Raw genomic sequence first — 21845 nt, 5'->3', positions numbered from 1 at the left:
TTTTATTTTGTTATTTTTCAAAAGTAAGTTATTTAAAGAATACAGTCACTAAGATAAAAAGGTCAAAAGTTACTGCTTGGAAGACAGTTGAATCATGGAAGTAATGGAAAGACTCTAAAACTGACTGTTTATAAACAGCCTTTAAAATACTTTAAAATCAAGTGTTTGGTTTGTTTTTTAAAGTCATGAGGATTGTGAAGTCTGTACATTTTAAATGTTATAATGGATTATTTTAATTATGTATGCATTGTAATCATAACAATGAAATCAAGTTTTTACTATGTCTGGATATTTCATACTTTTTTGAAGTCAAGTTGCATTTAATTTTTTTATACTGATTTGCATTGCAATGTTGTTAATTACAAATACCCTGTCAAATATTTAAGTGTTCACAAAAAATGCAGTCTTTTAATCTCTAGCTTGATTCCTATATTATTTTTCAGTGAGATACACATTTAAAGTAAGTTAATATTTTTAAGAATAGTCATATATCGCCTTGAAATACATTTTGATCTATTCAAATTGGTTTTATCTGATAATGATATTTTACAATAATAATAATGTTCATTTTCAATTAGGATTTTGAGTAATCCATGCTACAAATGTTCTAGAGACCCTCTAACCCTACTTATAGAAAAAAAGCATGAATGATTATGATTTAAATGACTTGTGGAGAACATCTAAGAGGTGTGCATTTTATATCAGAACAATGCCTGGCTTCCATATGTACTTCTGAACATATTTTAATTATATTGCCATGCATTCATATGCTTCTTTATTGTCCTTCTGTTTTAATATTCACTTGAGTCAAAGTTTTCATTCCAACAGGAGTTAAAATTTAAAATTCCAGGGTATCTGCCTTTCTTATGCAGATTGTCTTAAGTCTCAAAATCTGTAAACAAATATATTTGTTATCTATAGAGTCATTTCTTGTTTATGCTTGCTTATTTTGCTTCTATTCACCTACCCCAAAGTGCTGAGAGTACTTAATACAAAATAATTTAGATATTTTTTCTAGTTACCTTTTCTGTTGCAATCATAGCTTTTTGGTAGTTCAGCAGCAGAAATTGTATATATATTAGCAAATGTAGAGAAAGTGGAAGCTTGTCTAGGACATGCTCTTCCAGCTGTGAAAGAGGAATTGGTTATGAAGTCCATTCAAATAAAATCTCAAAGTATCTGGAAGTGTTGACCTGGACTATTTTGTTTAGTGTTAAGGATGTTGCTGTTTCATTTTGTTTGAGGCGGGTGAGAGTGAGAATGTATCTCTCAACTCGAAGCTTACATTCTTTTATTTTCTGAAAGGAACTGCTGTCTTTGATAGATGTTCTAGAGGTGGTGGAGCTGTTGTTGGGAGAGGGTAGTATTTGTGCTGGGGCAGCTATGTGTGATTGTGCATATTAGGAACATACACAAAAGAACATTCTCTACATATCATATAAACTCCAGCCAGTCTGACTATTCTAATCCCACATTTATATTTGAGATAATAAAAAATATTTATTAAGGAGTATTAGAAATATAAAACTAACTTGTAGAGCAAACTGCCACCTGTATAGAGAAGTTACAGTGCCACAAAATACCTCCTTATATGTATATCTGTATATTATACAAATATATACATACATACACACATATATGTACATAAAGCTAATAGTTTTATAATCATGAATATATTTTTAAAATTCTGTTGCGTTTTCTCATTGAGGTACAATTTTTTTTCAGGTTTCAGTGGCATTGATAAGTTTATTTGAAACAATACTACTTGGTTATCTCAGTTATAAGGTAAGTTATTTTAATTAGAAGTTTTTGGCTGACAGAACACATTACTAGCATTAACCCAGTATTCCTCTATTTATAATTTATACTCTGGGGTAAAGCAAGTCCTTCTTAAACTTCTTTAATTATTTTGGGCCTCTGTGGTATGTGATAAAAATCTGTAGTTGTATAGTAATGTTTGCCTGGGTGGCTTAAAAATATTTCACTAATTCCTGTGGGTTAACTTACCTATGATATACATGCTTATGTGAGGCAAGCAAATGGAATGATCTTGCTTTTAATTGTTCTTAACCTCTTTTCCTGATCTGTACAAAAAACATTGAGGGAGCAAAAACATATCTGTTAGGAATTATTTTAATGGATTATTTAATCTTTGGTGAGACTTTGTCTGGCTAACACAATTTAACAAATACTTATTGAGTCTGTATTTGATGAAGAGCCCCATACTGTGCATTGTTCTTTTCTCAATGAGTTTCCATCTAGAAAGGGGGATAAGCAAGAGAAAATTATGCAGATAATAATAATACAAAACAGAACAGTATGTACTTCCAGTGAGGTGCAAATCATGTCCCATGGGGGTAGAGAGATGTCATATCATAGGATGAAAATACTTGACTGATTTAAGCAGAGCAGAGTCCTTGAATCAGTGATTTCAATAAGGAAAGATGAAAAGATAAGACACTAGGGATTTATAGAATTAACAAAGGCATAAAAGAAGTCATGTGCATATAAAATTGGAAGAATAATAAATATTTAAGTTTGGGCAGAATTTTGGGGGGCATCTGAAAAAATATTGGTTGGGAAAATTTGGCACAGTATTGTGAAGGCCTTGTACAGCAACATATAATGGGAATTTGATGGAGGATGTTGAACATGAGAGTTCTATAATTGTAATTAAGTTTTAGTATTAGTTCAGAACATCTGTGCAGCACAGGTCAGAGAGACATCATACTGAGAGCCATGTGCTAAATTAAGACACAATTACAGAAAGGAAAACTGGGAGTGAGTTTTTGGCTGGGTGAATGGAATAGACAGAGTTGACACAAGATGAAATATAAAGGTAGAAACTAAAGAAATCATCACCTGATTTGTTGAGAAAGTTGACAAAAAGGTAAAGGCAAATATCACTTCAACATTTTCTAAATTCACATGACTGGGAACATGGCAGTAAAACTAAGAAAAATTATATCAAGAAAAAATCGGATTGGGGTCAGGATAGATAGAATAATGGAAATGGATTTGGAAATAATGAATTTGAGGTGCTTATGGATAGATAGGTAGACATGACATGTGGACAACTAAAAATGAGAATCTGGAACATGCAGGGAAGAGAGATTTAAGATGTGGAGGTCATTTTCACAGAGATGGTGGAGGAAGCATGCAAGTCTATTAAGTATGGGATAATAGCCAAGGGAGAAGCTAAGGCTCATTTGATGGAGATGCTTATACTGTGGTTGTTGGAAGAAAGACAGAGTAATCAGAGAAGACAGAGACATAGAAAAGAAGGGTAGAAAGACTTTGGAATGGCTATCATATCCATCACTAACCTTCAGTTTATGTTGTCGGCATTTACTATATCAACAAGTGTACTCAAGGTTATGTTTTTGGGGAACTCTTATTTAGCATATTAACTTCTTTCTCACTTTTTAAGACATAGGGTTTTTTTTTTAAAGATTTTATTTATTTATTTGACAGAGAGAGACACAGAGAGAGAGGGAATACAAGCAGGGGAGTGGGAGAGGGAGAAGCAGGATTCCCGCTGAACAGAGAGCCCAATGTGGGGCTTGATCCCAGGACCCTGGGACTACGACCTGAGCTGAAGGCAGATGCTTAATGACTGAGCTACCCAGGCACCCCAGACATAGGGTTTTGAAGATAACATTTCATAGACTACTTTTAATCCTAAATTTAGAGCAAGAAATCTTTACAAACTCACCTTTTCCACTGGGTTTATTAAAAAAAAAAATCTCCTTAACTCCATCTGAAGAAAATAATGCTAATATCTAATGAGGTGAGATTGATGAATTAGAAAGTATAGAAAGAAAAGAATGTGGGCTTTCCAAAAAATATAGATGGTTTGATTTAATATTTGTGAGAAAAAAATAGGATGTTAGAAATTCTAAGGAAGAAATGTGTTATCTGAAAGGCTGAAAGGGTTGGAACTACAAGTTTATTAAGGAGCTTGAGAAGAGGCTATTGAATTTACAGTTTAGGAAATCATTTGCTATTCACTTGTAAGAAACCAATTTCAATGGTGTACAATTGGGAGTAAAAGTGTTAAATGAAGAATGTTGATTGACTGGGGTAGGGTCACTACCCTAGAAGTGGTCTAATGGGGCAGAGAAGATTGACCAATGATGGAAAAAAATTTGCATCCTTTACAGAAAGTAGGTAGAGGGGACTAAGAAAAATGATAGATGAAGCAAGTTTTATACAAAATAATAAGTTGGAGTAGAAAACTGAGGTCTACTGATTTGCTTTGGATACATTCCATTCTTTTCTGAGAGCACAGAAGATGGAAAATTGTGCATGAAAGAATATTTTGAAGCTAGAGAAGAGAAGTTGAAAGACCTTACATGTAGGTAGTCACTCATCCTTATATTACCTAGGAAGTACTCACTCAGTGATGAACAGTATAGACTAATATGTTGAGGAAGATCTTTTAATGATTTATGAGTTTATCTCTTCATTGAAATAGGTGCTCAATTAATGTATATAGATTGACAAATCTAGATTTTGGATACCTAGAAGAGCGAAATAATAATCAAGTGAATTAATATCCAAGATTTTATCTTCTAAGTTACTTAGTATTCAAGTAGGTGATGAAAGTTGAAAGTAATAAAAACAAAATGACATGCTAAAAAATTAGGCACGTGGGTGTTTTTGGTAAATAATTAAATCTCTTCCACTAGTACAAGAGTGTGTATAGATATTTAAGAGGTCAAAATATTAATCTGCATTTTTGAGTGTATTTGCTTTAAATTCTAGCCAAAAAGTAATATGAAATTAACTTTGGTGCTTAGTGGAACTCTTAGCCCTAATTTAAAAATCATTTAAAAAACACAGATTCAAGACAAGTTTCCACTGTAATCATATGATATTGACATTTGTAATTAATTACTTCCTGCCATTTATAAAATGAGAGCAAAGCATTATGAGACCTAGTAGCATTATAAGAGTTAGATGATATATAATATTTCCATTCTGACCTTCATAAACATTAATGGCTTAGATGGAGGAGAGGTAGATGGTAGTTGAGTTTGTGTGTTTCAAAGGAAACAAAGGATATAAAGGAATTATGTGACATTGGAAGGATAGGTTTCTGGTAATTACCTTCTTTTTCCTCTCATAAATTCAGTCAAACTCATGGACTCTTTTGACCCACTCCAATAGACTGCTGGATAAAATATTTGGAATGAATAAATTAAATAATTGATAACTTTTTATGGCCTATAATTAAGGCAAATTTGGATAGCAGAAACTCAAATGAGCTCCTCCTCTCAAATTAGATTTTTTTTTTTCAAATTAGATTTTTAAGAAAAATTATAGAGAGGTAAGCAGAAATGGATATTGCATTAGCAACTGTATATATCCCTAATATTGTTCTTTGATATGTTAAGTTCTGAACTATCAACATAATAGCAAATCAATATTTATATTTGTTTACATATATGTACAGATAATGTGCATATTTGTATGTATTATATACATATATATACAATATTTAAAAACAAATTTAATACAGTATTCTGTAAGCACTTTATAATTCTTGAAATTAAACATTCTAAAATAAGTGTGATGACTTCATCCTTAACTAAACAGCTTAAACTATTGTGGAGACTGCAGGTTTTGAAAAACAAAGACTGATGAATAAAACCTAAATAAGCAAAAACTCTATAAAGTGCATGTTGAGGTTAGCAGATAATGATTTAAAAATCCCTGACATCAACTTATTTAGTCCTCTATCCTACAGAAGTGCAGGTCTGTACTTAAATCATCATTCCATTCATGTTTATAGCTACTTGGCAGAACAACCATGGGATCGCCCAGCAGTAAAGTTCTTATTCTTCTGTTACCATAAATACCCTCTATGTCTTTATCAACTGCTTTCAAAATAGAACTCTATTTATACACACACATTCATTAAATCAAAAGGAAATGAAAACAAACTCCAGCATAATTTCCAAAATTCTGCAAACAAAAATCCAACATACCTAGAAGGCTTCTGTTAAATCTACAGTTCTTTTTTCTATAATCACTTTATAAAAAGCAACAGTTTTGAAATTTTAACACCATGATGGGCTCCTTTCTGGCAAAGAACAAAGGATTTGACTAGGACTCCTAGACACTCCTAGATCCTGGTGTTTCTTTTTTTTTTTTTCCCCTAGGATTTTATTTTAGAGAGAGATTGTGAGTGAGAGCAGGACTAGGGGCAGAGGGGGAGGGAGAGGGACAAGCAGACTCCGCACAGAGTCCCATGACCCTGAGGTCGTGACCCAAGCCAGCGGAAATCAAGTCAGTAGCTTAATGGACTGAGCCACCTAGGTGTTCCAATACTGGTGATTCTGCTTATGAAGCCATGGAAATGGTGAATCTAATTATTGTTCAGTTTACATTTAGCTGTACAAAATAAGACTGCCTTAGGGATACTAAACTATTTTAAATTCACTAAAGAAAATAAGTTATCAGCCTTTTTAGTTACATATTTACATACAGGTATTTTTAATATTGAAGAAGAAAGTGTTTTTAAAAAGTCCCAGGGTACATCTTAGTCTAACAACAATATTACCATACATCTTATAATTTTTTAAGTGCATTTTGGAGGTACATATGTAATTGTACAGTTATAAACTTCCATTTTTCTTTATGATAAAAATAAAAGCCTGATACATTTTAGAAAGTTACCCATTTTCCTGCATTTTTATTGATTAAGGAAAGTTATGTCCATAACAAATGTTGTAAAATGTTTGGATTAATTTATTTATACTTTATTGAATTCTGTAAGAGAAACGTAGTTCTACACACTCAGAACCGATAAAGCTACTTAAAAAATTTCTTTTTTTTTAAAGATTTTATTTATTTGACAGAGAGAGTGAGAAAGCACAACCAGGGGGAGCAATAGAGGCAGAAACGCTGAGCAGGGAGTCTGGCATGGGGATCCATCGCAGGACCCTGGGATCATGACCTGAGCCAAAGGCAGGGGCCCAACCAACTGAGCCAACCCACTGAGCCACCACCCCAGAAATTTCTTTTTCTTTAGGAAGTTACCTGTTGGGGGTGCCTGGCTGACTCAGTCGATAGAATATGTGACTTTTAGTCTCAGAATCATGAATTCAAGCCCCACTTTGGGCATGGAGCTTAATGAAGAATGAATGAATGAATGAATGAATGAATGAATAAATAAATAATAAATAAATAAATACCCTTTTGGAAAAAGCCATGCCTTTTATCTCCTTTGTGAAAATAAGATGAAATGAAATAAGTATTTAACATAATTTTGAAGGGCACTTTGGATTTTATTTTATGCTTCTCTATAATGCCTTCTACGGGTACATGCTGTTTTCTTCATGATAATTGTTTTTATCATGTAGATTTATATAATGTAGGCTCATAGTTACTCCCTAACACTCAGTGGAACTTATGAATACTTTCTATGTTTATTTTTCATTAGCTAATTTTAGGGGAGATATTTATTAATGTATCTTTAAGTTCAGGAGACAACCTGAGATCTTAGAATCAAATGTAATGAATACAATAAGAAGATATTCATTTATTTTTAGCAATGAGTATATTGCCTCATTGTATAATTTTAGATAATGAAAATTAGCCCTCAGTGGGAAGTTTATTCATTTTCAGGGGATTGGCACATTAGGTGTACCTTTAGGAAAAAAAAATCCAGATGATATGGTAGGTGAATTGGAATGGGGCAAGAATGAAGGGAAGGAGACCAGCTAGGAGCCTCAACCAGGTCAAAGAGTGGGAATGAGGTAGAATGAGAAGGAGGGAAACTAAAGATCTATTTATGATTCAGAAGATTTTTTTTTTAAAGATCTTATTTATTTGAGAAAGAGAGCACGTGCACAAGTCAGGGAAAGGGGAGAGGAAGAGGGACAAACAGACTCCCCACTGAGCAGGGAGCCCAACACGGGGCTCCAACCAAGGAGCCAGGGATCATGACTTGAGCCTAAGGCAGATGCTTAACCAACTGAGCCACCCAGGGATCCCATGAATTAGGAGATCTTATTGACCAGTTATCCTTAGGTATCTGGTAGAAGGAAGATGTGAATAATTTCTCCAGGATTTTTGGTTTGTGTTGCTGGGGAACCAATGAGGCAAAAATCATAAATTATACTTTTTGACATAATCCACACAAGGTGCCTTTGAGGCATTTGCGTGAAGCAATGCATTAGGTAGTGGAGATGAAACAGAATCTCAGAGATGCAATACTGATCTGGACTAGAGATACAGCACTGGAAGTCATTGGTTTATTATTGATGATAAGTTGAAGTTGAAACATAGATGAAATTACCTGAGATGGGTATGTAGCCAAGTACTCCTAAAATGCTTTCCTGCAGAAACTTTCTACTTGAACTCTGTGGTTACAAGTGAAACAACTTATATGTAACGATATTCAGATAGGCTTAAAACAATAAAATTCTTTTAAGTGTTTCCATTTGGATTCAATAGAAAGAAATGTAAATACTTAAGTTCAAAAACAAAATAATTATACCAAGAAGAGGGAAAGTACGTATAAAATATTTGGAAGTTTAATTTACTCATTATTTTTTTTAAGATTTTATTTATTTATTTGACAGAGGGAGAGAGAGAGAGAGCACAAGCAGGGGGAATGGCAGGCAGAGGCAGAGGGAGAAGCAGGCTGCCCACTGAGCAGGGAGCCCGACACCGGGCGATCCCAGGACCCTGGGATCATGACCTGAGCTGAAGGCAGACGCTTAACCAACTGAGCCATCCAGGCACCCCTAATTTACTCATTAACATACTTCTTGAGCCCTAACAGGCATAGAAACAAGCAGTTCTATAAAACATTATTAACACTTGTCCAGGAGATTAGTGGTGAAGGCATGGGGAGTGGGGCGTTCCAAGCAGCGGGAGAAGTGTGAGCAAAGTTATAAAAGTATGAAATAGCCTGCTCAGAGAACTGTATAAAATTCAGTATGGATGAATCTGTGGCTGAATTCAAGATGGAAATAGAAGTATAGTAGGTACAAACCAAACCAGTAACCAGAGTCCAGATTATGAGCCTTCATATAATCTGAAGAGTAGTTTGGATGTCATTATGTTGGCAATGGCATTTTGGAAAGAACTTTTTTGCTTTATTATAGAAGATAAATCAGAAATTAACCAAATTAAGTCAGATACCAGTTATGAGACTCTTTTAATTGAGAAAAAAATCATGAAATAAAGTTGATGTATTACAAATGGAAATGAAGAGAGTCATCAGAGATATATGATGTTTTTGTTTACTATGAATTAAATTTGTCCAGTGTCTCACAGCAAAGAAAACTAATATTAATCTTGCTCTGCATTAATAGAGATATCCTGCCATATCATCAGTGGTAACTGTTTCCAGACTGTTCCTTCTCTGGCTGGTCACATCAGTCTCTTTCCTAGGAACAATCATTGACACCAAAGAGAGAGGTACAGTCACCAGTAAAAACACACCAAGGACAGAATAAGCCAAATGTTAAGCCTTCTGGAAACTGAGTCATGTAAAAAAACTGGTGAATGAAATGGCAATATTAACTTGCACACACACACACGCACACAAACACACAATCAGTTACAACTGCTTTATCGAACAAGCTTGACTCAGTGCAAGTAGGAAAGGCCTTTAGTCCCCCAACACTTTTTTTTTTTTAAAGATTTTATTTCCCCAACACTTTTCCAAATGCACACATCCTCTTGATCCATGCTGATCAGATGATATGTTGTAAAGGTCCCAGAACTTTTGTAGTCTCTCCAATAACAAGGCAAATTTCAGTTTAGTATTTAGGAAACTATGCTCAATATATATAAACATTTAAAATTTTCATCCACTTTAATACTTCAGCTTATCCTCAGCTCAGACCTGCATGAGACGGGGAATCATTGTGAGGTTATCTGTTATTCCCACTTCCTCTCTAACTTGTTGCTGCTGATTCTGGTCCCTTCGGGGCTGAGGAGGCACAGGGAGTGAAGGTGAAGTCAGCCTTTGGGATGAAGGTGCCTGATAGCACAAGTGTAGTCTGGTGTTGGTTTGTTCTGCATGGCAAATACAAGTAGGGCTTTTGCGGTCTTCTGCAGGCTTTTGACTGAAGCTCCTTGGATGCCTCAGTGCCTCTGACTGGCCACTAGGGCTCTGACCCAAGCCCTGACACTCTGAGGTCCACCATTTGTTGAGGTCTTGTTTCCCCTTCAGGCACACAGCCATCCTGAGTGTAAACTCCTTTAAAATGACCATAGATTTTATTCTTTAGATTCTATGTCTCGTTCCCAGAAAACAAGTACCTTTGTCTCAGAATTGGCATCATGGTGGCTTGCTCTCATTTCAACCCTCTGTTCTTGTTGCACTGTTGTCTCTTCATGTTTAGATGTTTTGGGCATGAGCCAAATACAGCCTCTACATGTGAGCCAAGCTCCCTAAGTGGTTCTCTTGATCCCTTCTCACTTAGCTTGAAGTGATGAGAGAAGCACCCAAGCGCCACTAACATCCGTGTATGGAGGCCTTCTCTTTGCTTCCATTTTTTTTCTACCTGCTCCCCCTACCACTTTCTGTACAACCTGGAGATGGTGATGAATGAAATACAGTAAAACTTGTTACTTAATATTTGAGTACATGGACATTAGCAGGTATAGAACCTTGCTTTGTGATGTGGTAGTATCTTATATTACTGTGATGTTTTAAGACTTTGGGACCTCAAGGGAATATTAAGAAAGGCTCCTAACTTTGAAGCCACTGTTATAAAATAATTGGAAAATACAGGGACCCAGATTTCAAATTACCTTTCTAATATGGAGATCTCTTCATAGAAGAATAAGCTGCTTTAGGAAGTCCTGAGTTTTTTTTTTCCCCCATTGGACACCATTTAAGAAAGTGTCAGTGATTAACCTGTTTATATCGGGGCAGCGTCATGGTTGTGTTGTATGCATTTGCACAAGGCTATCCATTTAGAAGGGCCTGTGCTTATTTTAATATTCTTCTCTCACCTTCTGGAAATTGTTAATAATTTGTTAATAGGAAGCCCGGAATTTTCATTTTGCACTAGGACACAAAAATTATGTCACCAGTTTTGATGAATACTGTTGTACTATGTGGGTTGGGAGATTAGAATCTAGATGCTTGAAAAAGCCCTTTAAGTTTTAACATAAAAACAATGTTAATACTAATGAACATTAACAAGTGTATGTATTTATAAGCTATTTAATATCCTTTACAGTTTCTGTGAATATAACTCATATAGTAAAAAAATTAAGATTGAATCACTTTTTTACTGATTCTGCAGCTTCTTTAATATGTGTATCTTTACTTGTAACTTTTCTTCCATGAAATATTATATGATCAAAATGTGTTGTGTACAATATTCAAGACTTACTATAAATGTTTGCTTTACTTAAACTTACCAAAATATTGAGGGAGTACAATTACATTTAGAAAAATAATCTTTAAAAGTCATTGCTACATTTTTATATAATGATTTGGTATTCGGTTAATGTAAGCATCCTTGCTAGAGAAATTCTGAGTGCTGTCTTTTTCCCCCTTTAATGGGATTCAGTATAATTGACTTTCATTTTTATTTATTCTTTCTTGGAAGGGAAACATCTGGGAACAGATTTTACGAATACCCTTCATCTTGGAAATAATTAATGCGGTTCCCTTCATTATCTCAGTAAGTCCTAAAATCATCTTTAAAATAACTAATTTTGTCATTAGACTTAAGTCTTTAAATCTAAATACTAATAAATACTATATTAGCTCCAATAAATGATTTTAGGCTTTGGTAAGGATCATGGTATTAAAAATAAAGAGTAAAATCAGTTGGATAACTAGATTATGGAATTAAATGAAAACTAGTGAGATTTAGTGCAATAGCAAAATAAAATACTTTTTTAGACATATATGCTCTAGATGTGCCATGTGAATAGGTGTTGATATTATCTAGACAGAGTAGAAATTAATCACTCCATTTCTTGTGTATATTGTGAAATTAAAAAAAAATAGAAACTAACAAAAAGCAGAATCAGACCTATAAATACAGAGAACTGACGGTTGCCAGAGGGGAGAGAGTGGGGGGTTGGGCAAACTGGGTGAAAGGTAAGGGATACAGGCTTCCAGTTATGGAATGAATGTCATGGGAATAAAAGGCATAGCATAAGGAATACAATTAATGATATAGTAGTGATATCATAGGACAGGTGGTACTACCCTTGTGGATAACATAGCATAATGTATAAACTTGTGAAATCACTAAGTTGTACCCTGAAACTCATAGAACATTGTATGTCACCTATACTCAAATGAAAAAAAATAGAAACCAAGTATTGATAAAAGTTTCTCACACTGAGCATATATTTATTTCTAGCTTAAACACAATATTTACTAAGTCCGGTTCTCCCATTAATAAGAAAGTTGCCAACAGCCAGATAATTAGCAATTTGTTTTTTTATCAAGGTACTGTGGAATACCAATTTTACAATGATCATGCTCAATTGCAACCCCATAAATATGTAACAAGCACTTTGCCATTGCAAAATTAGGTTTTAATCTCTATCTCATAGATTTATAAAAATGTCTGTTGGGGATATGCTTTCTAACACTTCATTTGAATTTTATTTGGAAAATTATGGAAATAAGCAAATATTATCTCAAGTGGTTGCTTACTTCTGACAATTATTTTAATTTGAATGATTTATCTACAGGAACGACTGGAACTAGATTAAATGACAGGCTAACTACATATAATCCAATTGAATATGGTTCCCAGTGTCACTTAAAATGTTTGAATCTGAAGTAAGTGGTAATGTTGTGAAAAGGGAAAGCCTTCTCTCCTTATTCCTATGTTCCCCTTCCAGCTGTAGGGAAGAAAGAGGTGATCTCTATTATAAACCGTTACACTGAAAGAATTAATGATAGTATTACCATAGTTATAGGTGACGTTAGCGGGAGCTCATTTTTTCCTTTCTGCTTCTACAATAATTTCCCAAAGAATTTTTTCCTAAGTAAGAATTAGAACAATGAATGAAAAGATTGGATCTTCTCCTTGCATTTCATTAATGAGTTTAAAGTATTTGTCACATGTATTAAAAATTATATTGTCTTTATTAACTTTTTTTTTTGTTTTACATGTTAATCTGCTGGATATGATTTTTGCTTTGAGATAAAAGTTTAGTTTTGCTTTGTTTTTCAGATCTTTTGGCCTTCCTTAAGGAATCTATTTGTCCCCGTCTTTCTAAACTGTTGGCTTGCCAAACATGCCTTGGAAAATATGATCGTAAGTATGAAAGAATGAAGTGCCAATACAAAATATTTTCAACCTTCCATTATTTCTTACATACTTTTAGTGCTTATATTAAACACAGAGAGAAGATGATTTGAGGTCTTAGTCTTGTACTTCCTCATTTTTCTTTTGCCCATGAAATATAAACTCATACTATTGTGATTTATTTAGGTATAAATAAATTTCTGAATGGTTCATTTTTAAAAGAGATAAATTTATTTTATTTTAAATTAATAAATTTCTTTTAAATTAATTTAGTATCCCAATAAATAGTTTCATTTAAATATTTGTAATAATGGAAGAGTTTTGGTAAAATACTGTCAAAGCGATGTCAATATTAATATTGACGTTAATAGACCTTAAGTCTGCTTGCATCCTAATTCAGAATGAAAACTTTCTGGGCTAAATTAACTTGGCCCTTATTGTCAAGTCACCACCTTTGTAAGGCCCTATGACCTGGTAAACAAAGATAGTTCAGATTTTCTTTTTTTAAAATTAAATTAAATTAAATTTTATTATGTTATGTTAGTCACCATACAATACATCATTAGTTTTTGATGTAGTGATCCATGATTCATTCTTTTTGTATAACACCCAGTGCTCCATGCAGTACATGCCCTCCTTAATACCCACCACTGAGCTAACCCATCCCCCCACCCCCCTCCCCTCTAAAACCCTCATTTGTTTCTCGGAGTCCATAGTCTCATGGTCCATCTCCACCTCCAATTCCCCCCCTTCATTTTTCCCTTCCTTCTTCTAATGTCCTCCATGCTATTCCTTATGTTCCACAAATAAGTGAAGCCATATGATAATTGGCTTTCTCTGCTTGAAATTAGAGAAATTTCTCTAATTTCTATTTTACTTAGCATAATCTACTCCAGTCCCATCCATGTTGATGTAAAAGTTGGGTATTCATCCTTTCTGATGGTTGAGTAATATTCCATTGTATATATGGACCACATCTTCTTTATCCATTCATCTTTGAAGGGCATGTCAGCTCTTTCCACAGTTTGGCTATTGCGGACATTGCTGCTATGAATATTGGGTTGCATATGGCCCTTCTTTTCACTACATTTGTGTCTTTGGGGTAAATACCCTGTAGTGCAATTGCTGGGTCATAGGGTAGGTCTATTTTTAATTTTTTGAGGCACCTCAACACTGTTTTCCAAAGTGGTTGTACCAACTTGCATTCCCACCAACAGTGTAAGAGGGTTCCCCTTTCTCCACAACCTCTCCAACATTTGTTGTTTCTTGTCTTGTCAATTTTTGCCATTCTAACTGGTGTAAGGTGGTATCTCAATGTGGTTTTGATTTGAATGTCCCTGATGGCAAATGATGATGAACATTTTTTCATGTGTCTGTTAGCCATTTGTAGGTCTTCTTTGGAGAAGTGTCTGTTCATGTCTTCTCCCCATTTTTTGACTTGATTATTTGTTTTTTGGGTGTTGAGTTTGAGAAGTTCTTTATAGATCTTGGAAATCAGCGCTTTGTCTGTAGTGTCATTTGCAAATATCTTCTCCCATTCTGTGGGTTGCCTCTTTGTTTTGTTGACTGTTTCCTTTGCTGTGCAGAAGCTTTTTATCTTGATGAAGTCCCAAAAGTTCATTTTTGCTTTTGCTTCACTAGCCTTTGGAGATGTATCTTGAAAGAAGTTGCTGTGGCTGATGTCGAAGAGGTTACTGCCTATGTTCTCCTCTAGGATTTTGATGGATTCCTGTTTCATATTGAGGTCTTTCATCCATTTTGAGTTTATCTTTGTGTATGGTGTTAGAGAATGGTCGAGTTTCATTCTTCTGTATATAGCTGTCCAATTTTCCCAGCACCATTTATTGAAGAGACTGGCTTTTTTCCACTGCATATTTTTTCCTGCTTTGTCACAGATTATTTGACCATAGATTTGAGGGTCCATATCTGGGCTCTCTGTTCTGTTTCATTGGTCTATATGTCTGTTTTTGTGCCAGTGTCATGCTGTCTTGGTGATCACTGCTTTGTAATATAGCTTGAAATCGGGCAACGTGATGCCCCCAGCTTTGTTTTTCTTTTTCAACATTTCCTCAGTGATTCGGGGTCTTTTCTGATTCCATACAAATTTTAGGATTGTTTGTTCGAGCACTTTGAAAAATGTCATTGGGATTTTGATCAGGATCACATTGAAGCTATAGGTTGCTCTGGGTAGCACGGACATTTTAACAGTGTTTATTCCAATCCATGAGCATGGAATATTTTTCCATCTTTTTGTGTCTTCTTCAACTTCTTTCATGAGTGTTCTGTAGTTCCTAGAGTATAGATCCTTTACCTCTTTGGTTAAGTTTATTCCAAGGTATCTTATGGTTTTTGGTGCTATTGTAAATGGAATCAATTCTCTAATTTCTCTTTCTACAGTTACATTGTTAGTGTATAAGAAAGCAACTGATTTCTGTGCATTGATTTTGTATCCTGCCACATTACTGAATTGCTATATGAGTTCTCGTAATTTGGGGTTGGAGTCTGGGTTTTCCACATAAAGTATCATATCATCTGTGAAGAGTTTGACTTCTTCTTTGCCAATTTGAATACCTTTTATTTCTTTTTTTTTTAAAGATTTTATTTATTTATTCATTAGAGACAGAGTGAGAGAGGCAGAGGGAGAAGCAGGCTCCCAAGGAGCAGGGAACCCGATGCGGGACTCGATCCCAGGACCCTGAGATCATGACCTGAGCCGAAGGCAGACGCTTAGCCATCTGAGCCACCCAGGCGCCCAAATACCTTTTATTTCTTTTGTTGTCTGATTGCTGTTGCTAGGACTTCTAGTACTATGTTGAACAATAGTGGTGAGAGTGGGCATCCTTGATGTGTTCCTGATCTTAAGGGAAAGGCTCTCATCTTTTCCGCATTGAGGGTGATATTCACTGTGGGTTTTTCATAGATGGATTTTATGAACTTGAGGAATGTTCCCTCTATCCCTATACTCTGGAGAGTTTTAATCAGGAAAGGATGCTATATTTTGTCAAATGCTTTTTCTGCATCAATTGAGAGGACCGTATGGTTCTTCTCTCTCCTCTTATTAATGTTTTCTATCACATCGATTGATTTGCGAATGTTGAACCACCCTTGCATCCCAGGGATAAATCCCACTTGGTCGTGGTGGATGATCTTTTTAATGTCTGTTGGATCCTATTAGCTAGGATTTTGTTGAGAATTTTGCCATCCATATTCATCAGGGATATTGGTCTGAAATTCTCCTTTTTGATGGGGTCTTTGCCTGGTTTGGGGATCAAGATAATGCTGGCCTCATAGTATGAGTCTGGAAGCTTTCCTTCTGTTTCTATTTTTTGAAACAGCTTCAGTAGAATAGGTATTATTTCCTCTTTGAATGTTTGGTAGAATTCCCCAGGGAATCCATCAGGCCCTGGATTCTTGCTTTTTTGGGAGTTTTTTGATCACTGCTTCAATCTCATTATTGGTTATTAGTCTATTCAGGTTTTCAATTTCTTCCTGTTTCAGTCTTGGTAGTTTATAGGTTTCCAGGAAGGCATCTATTTCTTCCAGGTTACTTAATTTATTGGCATATAGTTGTTGATAATAATTTCTAATAATTGTTTCTATTTCCTTGGTGTTGGTCGTGATCTCTCCCCTTTCATTCATAATTTTATTAATATGGGTCTTTTCTCTTTTCTTTTGGATAACTCTGGCCAGTGGTTTATTGATCTTATTGATTCTTTCAAAGAACCAGCTTCTAGTTTCATTGATCTGCTCTACTGTGTTTTCTGGTTTCTAATTCTTTGATCTCTGCTCTAATCTTAACTATTTCTCTTCTAATGCATGGCTTAGGTATCATTTGTTGCTTTTGCTCTGGTTCTTTAAGGTGCATAGTTAGTTGGTGAATTCGGGATTTTTCTATTTTTTTGAGTGAGGCTTGGATGGCTATGTATTTCCCCCTTAGGTCAGTCTTTGCAGTATCCCATAGGTTTTGGACCAATGTGTTTTCATTCTCATTGGTTTCCATGAATGTTTTAAGTTCTTCTTTGATTTCCTGGTTGACCCAAACATTCTTGAGCAGAGTGGTCTTCAGCTTCCAAGTGTTTTAATATTTTCCAAATTTTTTCTTGTGATTGAGTTCCAGTTTTAAAGCATATGGTCTGAGAATATGCAAGGAATATTCTCAATCTTTTCGTATCATTTGAGACCTGATTTGTGACCCAGTATGTGGTCTATTCTGGAGAAAGTTCTGTGTGCGCTCAAGAAGAATGAGTATTCTGTTGTTTTGGGGTGGAATGTTTTGTATATATCTATGAGGTCCATCAGGTCCAGTGTGTCTTTCAAAACTCTTGTTCCTTTGTTGATTTTCTGCTTAGATGATCTGTCTATTGCTGAGAGTGGAGTATTGAAGTCTCCGACAATTATCGTATTATTATCAATATGACTCTTTATTTTGGTTAACAGTTGGCTTATGTAGATGGCTGCTCCCATGTTCGGGGCATAGATACTTACAATTGTTAGATCTTCTGGTTGGATAGAGCCTTTAAGAATGGTATAGTGTCCTTCTGTGTCTCTAACTACACTCTTTAGCTTAAAATCTAATTTGTCTGATATGAGAATTGCTACCCCAGCTTTCTTTTGAGGTCCATTAGCATGGAAGATGGATCTCCATCCCTTCACTTTCAGTCTGGATGTCTCTTTATGAGACATTTCAAAATGAGTCTCTTGTAGACAGCATATAGATGGGTCCTGTCTTTTTATCAAATTTGCAACCCTGTGCTGTTTTATGGGAGCATTTTGGCTATTCACGTTGAGAGTGATTATTGAAAGATATGATTTTATTGTCATCATGTTGCCTGTGAAGTCCTTGTTTCTATAGATTATCTCTGTAAATTTCTGTTCTATATCACTCATGAGGTCTTTCTCCTTTTATAGAACCCCCTTAATATTTCTTGCAGGGCCGGCTTAGTGGTCACATATTCTTTCAGTTTCTGCTGGTCTTGGAAGCTCTGGATCTCTCCATCCATTCTAAATGACAGCCTTGATGAATAAAGTATTCTTGGCTGCATGTTCTTCTCATTTAGTACCCTGAATATGTCTTGCCAGCCCTTTCTGGCTTGCCATGTCTCTGTGGATAAGTCTGATGTTCCTCCCTCTGTACGTAAGGAATCTCTTCCCCCTAACTGCCCTTAAGATGGTTTCCTTGGTTCTAAGATTTGAGTTTTACTATTACATGCCGGGGCAGTGGCCTGTTTTCCTTATCTTGGGAGGGGTCCTCTCTGCCTCTAAGACACGAATGTTTGCTTCATTCCCCAGATTAGGAAAGTTCTCAGCTACAGTTTGCTCAAATATATCTTCTAGTCCTCTCTCTCTCTCCACCCTCTTAGATATCACAATAATTCTGACATTGTAATGTTTCATGGTGTCACTTATTTCTCTGATTTTGTCATGGATTTTGAGTTGTTTCTCCATGGCCTCCTCTTTATCCTTCTTTTCTATCAATTGGTCTTCTAGATCATTAATTCGTTCTTCTGCCTCGCTTACCCTAGCTGTTAGATTATCTAGATTAGATTGGATCTCATTGATAGCATTTTTAAGTTTTGCCACTTCGGTTTTCATTCCTGCCCTTAGAGACTCTATGTTGCCATTAATTGATTTCTCCATTCTAGCTATTGTCTTCATAACTGTTACCCTGAATTCCATTTCCGACATCTTGGTTATATCTATATCCATTTGTAAATCAGTGGCAGAAGTCACAGTCTCTGAGTCTTTCCTATTTTGGGGCTTCCTCCTCCTAGTCATTCTGTTGAGGGGTGGTTGAGGGACTGTACGGAGTCCAAATTATTGACCACAACCCAAGCCAGATGCACCTGTTTTATAGGGACCTTAGGGTTGTTTGCCTCTTGTTCTCCCAGCCTGTCTTCTAGGGGAGGGACCTGCCATGCTGTTACTCAGGCAACCCTGTTTGGGTAAAGTTGCCCTGCCCCATGTGGGGGGGGGATGGGCTCAGTGAAAACCGGTTTTTGGGGCTTTATTCTCTGGCGGCTTTCCCTGGCAGCTTTCTGCATCTCTTCCGAGAGTCAGAGCATAAGTGATCATTTTCAACCGTCTGCCTCAGAACAGAGAGATCACAGTCTGTTCTTCAGTGAGCTCTCCAGGCCACACTATCTCCGTTTCTGTCTGTGCTGCTATAAAGTGCAGTATCCTGGGTTGTACACCCCTCAGCAGGGCTCCTAGTCCTCGCCTCCAGGTCGGGGCACGTCTCTGTCCTTTGTGCTTCTAAAACTGCCAACCGCCCCCAGTTTGCATGTGGAGCTCTGATGCTCTGGGCTTCTGTCTGGGGGGCTGCCCTAAACTCCTTTCCCCGCCGCTACTGGTCTGCTAGTCTGTGCCCTGTCCTCAGCATGGGAGGCTATTGCTTACCGGTGGTGTAGGATCCCCACGGCTCTCTCCCCCTCCTGTTTATCTTCAGATATGTGCCTGCGGAATCACAGTTCCACACTTCATACCTGGAAATCAACCGCCTGCGATATTCTGTTTGTGGAGATCCAGATATATCTTCTTACATCTCAGGCTGATTTTGTGGGTGTTCAGAGTGGTCTGGTAGATATCCAGCTCAATTCTGGGGACCAGTTGGAATAGGGTCTGCTACTCCTCCACCATCTTTTCCTCTCCTCCCAGACTTTTTTTTTTTAAGATTTTATTTATTTATTTGAGAGACAGAGAGTAAGAGAGAGCACAAGCTGGGGGACTGAGGGAGATGGAGAAGCAGGATCCCCACTGAGTGATCCCAGGAATCTGGGATCATGACCTGAGCCAAAAGCAGATGCTTAGCTGACTGAGCCACCCAGGTGCCCCTCCTCCCAGATTTTCTAAATATCACCAAGCCAGAGCTACCAATAGCTTTGGTTACTTGTCTTCAGAAGAGAACTAAAGTAGTTACCCTACAGACTTGTTATAAAAATTAAATGAAATTACATACATGTATAACATATAGATGTGTGTGTGTGTGTGTGTGTGTATAAAATATTGTATCTGGCATAAATGTAGTAAGGGTTCAATACTGTTAATTTTACTACATTGAAATTAAATTTGCTTGGAAGCAAACTTGTTTTCCTTTTAAATGTTTTTGAACAGAAATGGAACACAAAAATTTTAGCCAAAGGTATATTTGGATAGCATTTGAGTATTCACAACCAAATGAATGTTTCTAAACATTTATTTTAAATAACCACTGGAATCTCATGAAAATGCATGTCCAAATGATAGGGGAGTATGACCTGTGGAATGATTTGATGAAATGTTGGGCTGTCTTCACTATTCCCCCCAAAAATACTATTTCACTAAATATGGATTGCCTAAATTGCAAAAGAAAAAATACGCCGGGAAAAAATAACCCTCTTTTCACTAATTTGTGTTATTAGTTGGTGGAAAAAAATAACCTAACCAAGGGAGGAATCATTAGTCAATCACTGAGAGTGAAAGTAGTGCTTTGCAATATTAATTTAGGATTCATTTTCCATTGTGTTTCTATATTTTGCTTCTCCTTTCACTGGTTGGAGAAATGTTTATTTATTTTTCTGCTCATTAACACCTCTGTCAAAAAGAAAGTAAGGGATGAGAGGTGAACTTCTAATCAACTTAGATTTTTGTTTTCTTAACAGTTTGGTTAAATATATGGTAGAGGAAGAGAAAATAGTGGCTTGTTGAGATTTTATATTGGTGAAGTGATTTATTTCATGCAACACTGACTTCAAGACAGTTAAAAGTTTATTATAAAATATTTGAGATGAACAGAAAACTATAAATTATGAAAACCTATGAATGTACCACAGACTAAATACTAGTCATAACTTATATTCTTGTAATATTTTCTCTGAAAAGAATGCACACATATCATATATGAAATTACATTGTATGTTCAGTGTTATAATTTGAATTTTGTTTTTGTGGTGCTCAATTTCATATGTCTTCTAATCATTTTTAATAGCTGCATCTAAATCTATTGTATAGTTTTGATGACTTTGTTTAACCATTTTGTATTGCATATTTTAGTAGTAATGAACATTCATTATTTCATGTAAGTATTGTAATTTTGTAATAAAAATTAACATAAATATTAATTTTTATCTCTGATGATTTTCATGTGGTCAGTTTTTAGAAGTTATGTTATTGAGTACGTACTCATTAAATTAATTAATGAATGCATGAAATAAAAAGGACATGGCTTTGACTTGTGTTACCAAATCACCTTCAAGAAATTTTATAACAAATTGCATGGGCAATATCAATCATTTGTGAGTGCTCACTTTTTTGCATTTTAAACAATATTGGATATTATTATTTTTTAACATTTTTCAATTGGAAAGATAGAAATTATATCTTTAATTCACCTTTATCTTTATATTAATGAAATTAAACTTAAAAAATTTTGTTCATTGGCTGTTTAGTTTTTTCTGTTCATGATAGATTGCCTGGCATATTTCATGTCATTTTTCCTGATTCAGAGAATGAGATGTGATTGTAGCTTGACCTAGCTATTACTCTTAAAATTAGAATTTTCCATTATAGACATTGCTTACTGTGGAGAGCTTTTTGGGAGTCAGTGCAACA

General features: G+C 35.5%; 1 protein-coding gene across 3 annotated transcripts in view; it reads left to right on the top strand.

Moving 5' to 3' along the window:
- KCNT2 (potassium sodium-activated channel subfamily T member 2) overlaps positions 1 to 21845 on the top strand; it is a 377441-nt gene that overhangs the window by 130392 nt on the left and 225204 nt on the right. For all 3 annotated transcript variants that reach the window (XM_021686661.1, XM_021686660.1, XM_021686659.1), the window contains exons 5-7: positions 1726 to 1785; positions 11592 to 11666; positions 13185 to 13268. In XM_021686661.1, the coding sequence (XP_021542336.1) occupies positions 1726 to 1785; positions 11592 to 11666; positions 13185 to 13268 (219 nt within the window). The remainder of the gene's footprint in view (positions 1 to 1725; positions 1786 to 11591; positions 11667 to 13184; positions 13269 to 21845) is intronic.

The sequence above is a fragment of the Neomonachus schauinslandi genome, chromosome 6 (genome assembly GCF_002201575.2).
Source record: "Neomonachus schauinslandi chromosome 6, ASM220157v2, whole genome shotgun sequence".
NCBI classification, from domain to species: domain Eukaryota; kingdom Metazoa; phylum Chordata; class Mammalia; order Carnivora; family Phocidae; genus Neomonachus; species Neomonachus schauinslandi.
This window is presented reverse-complemented; position numbering and strand designations above follow the sequence as displayed.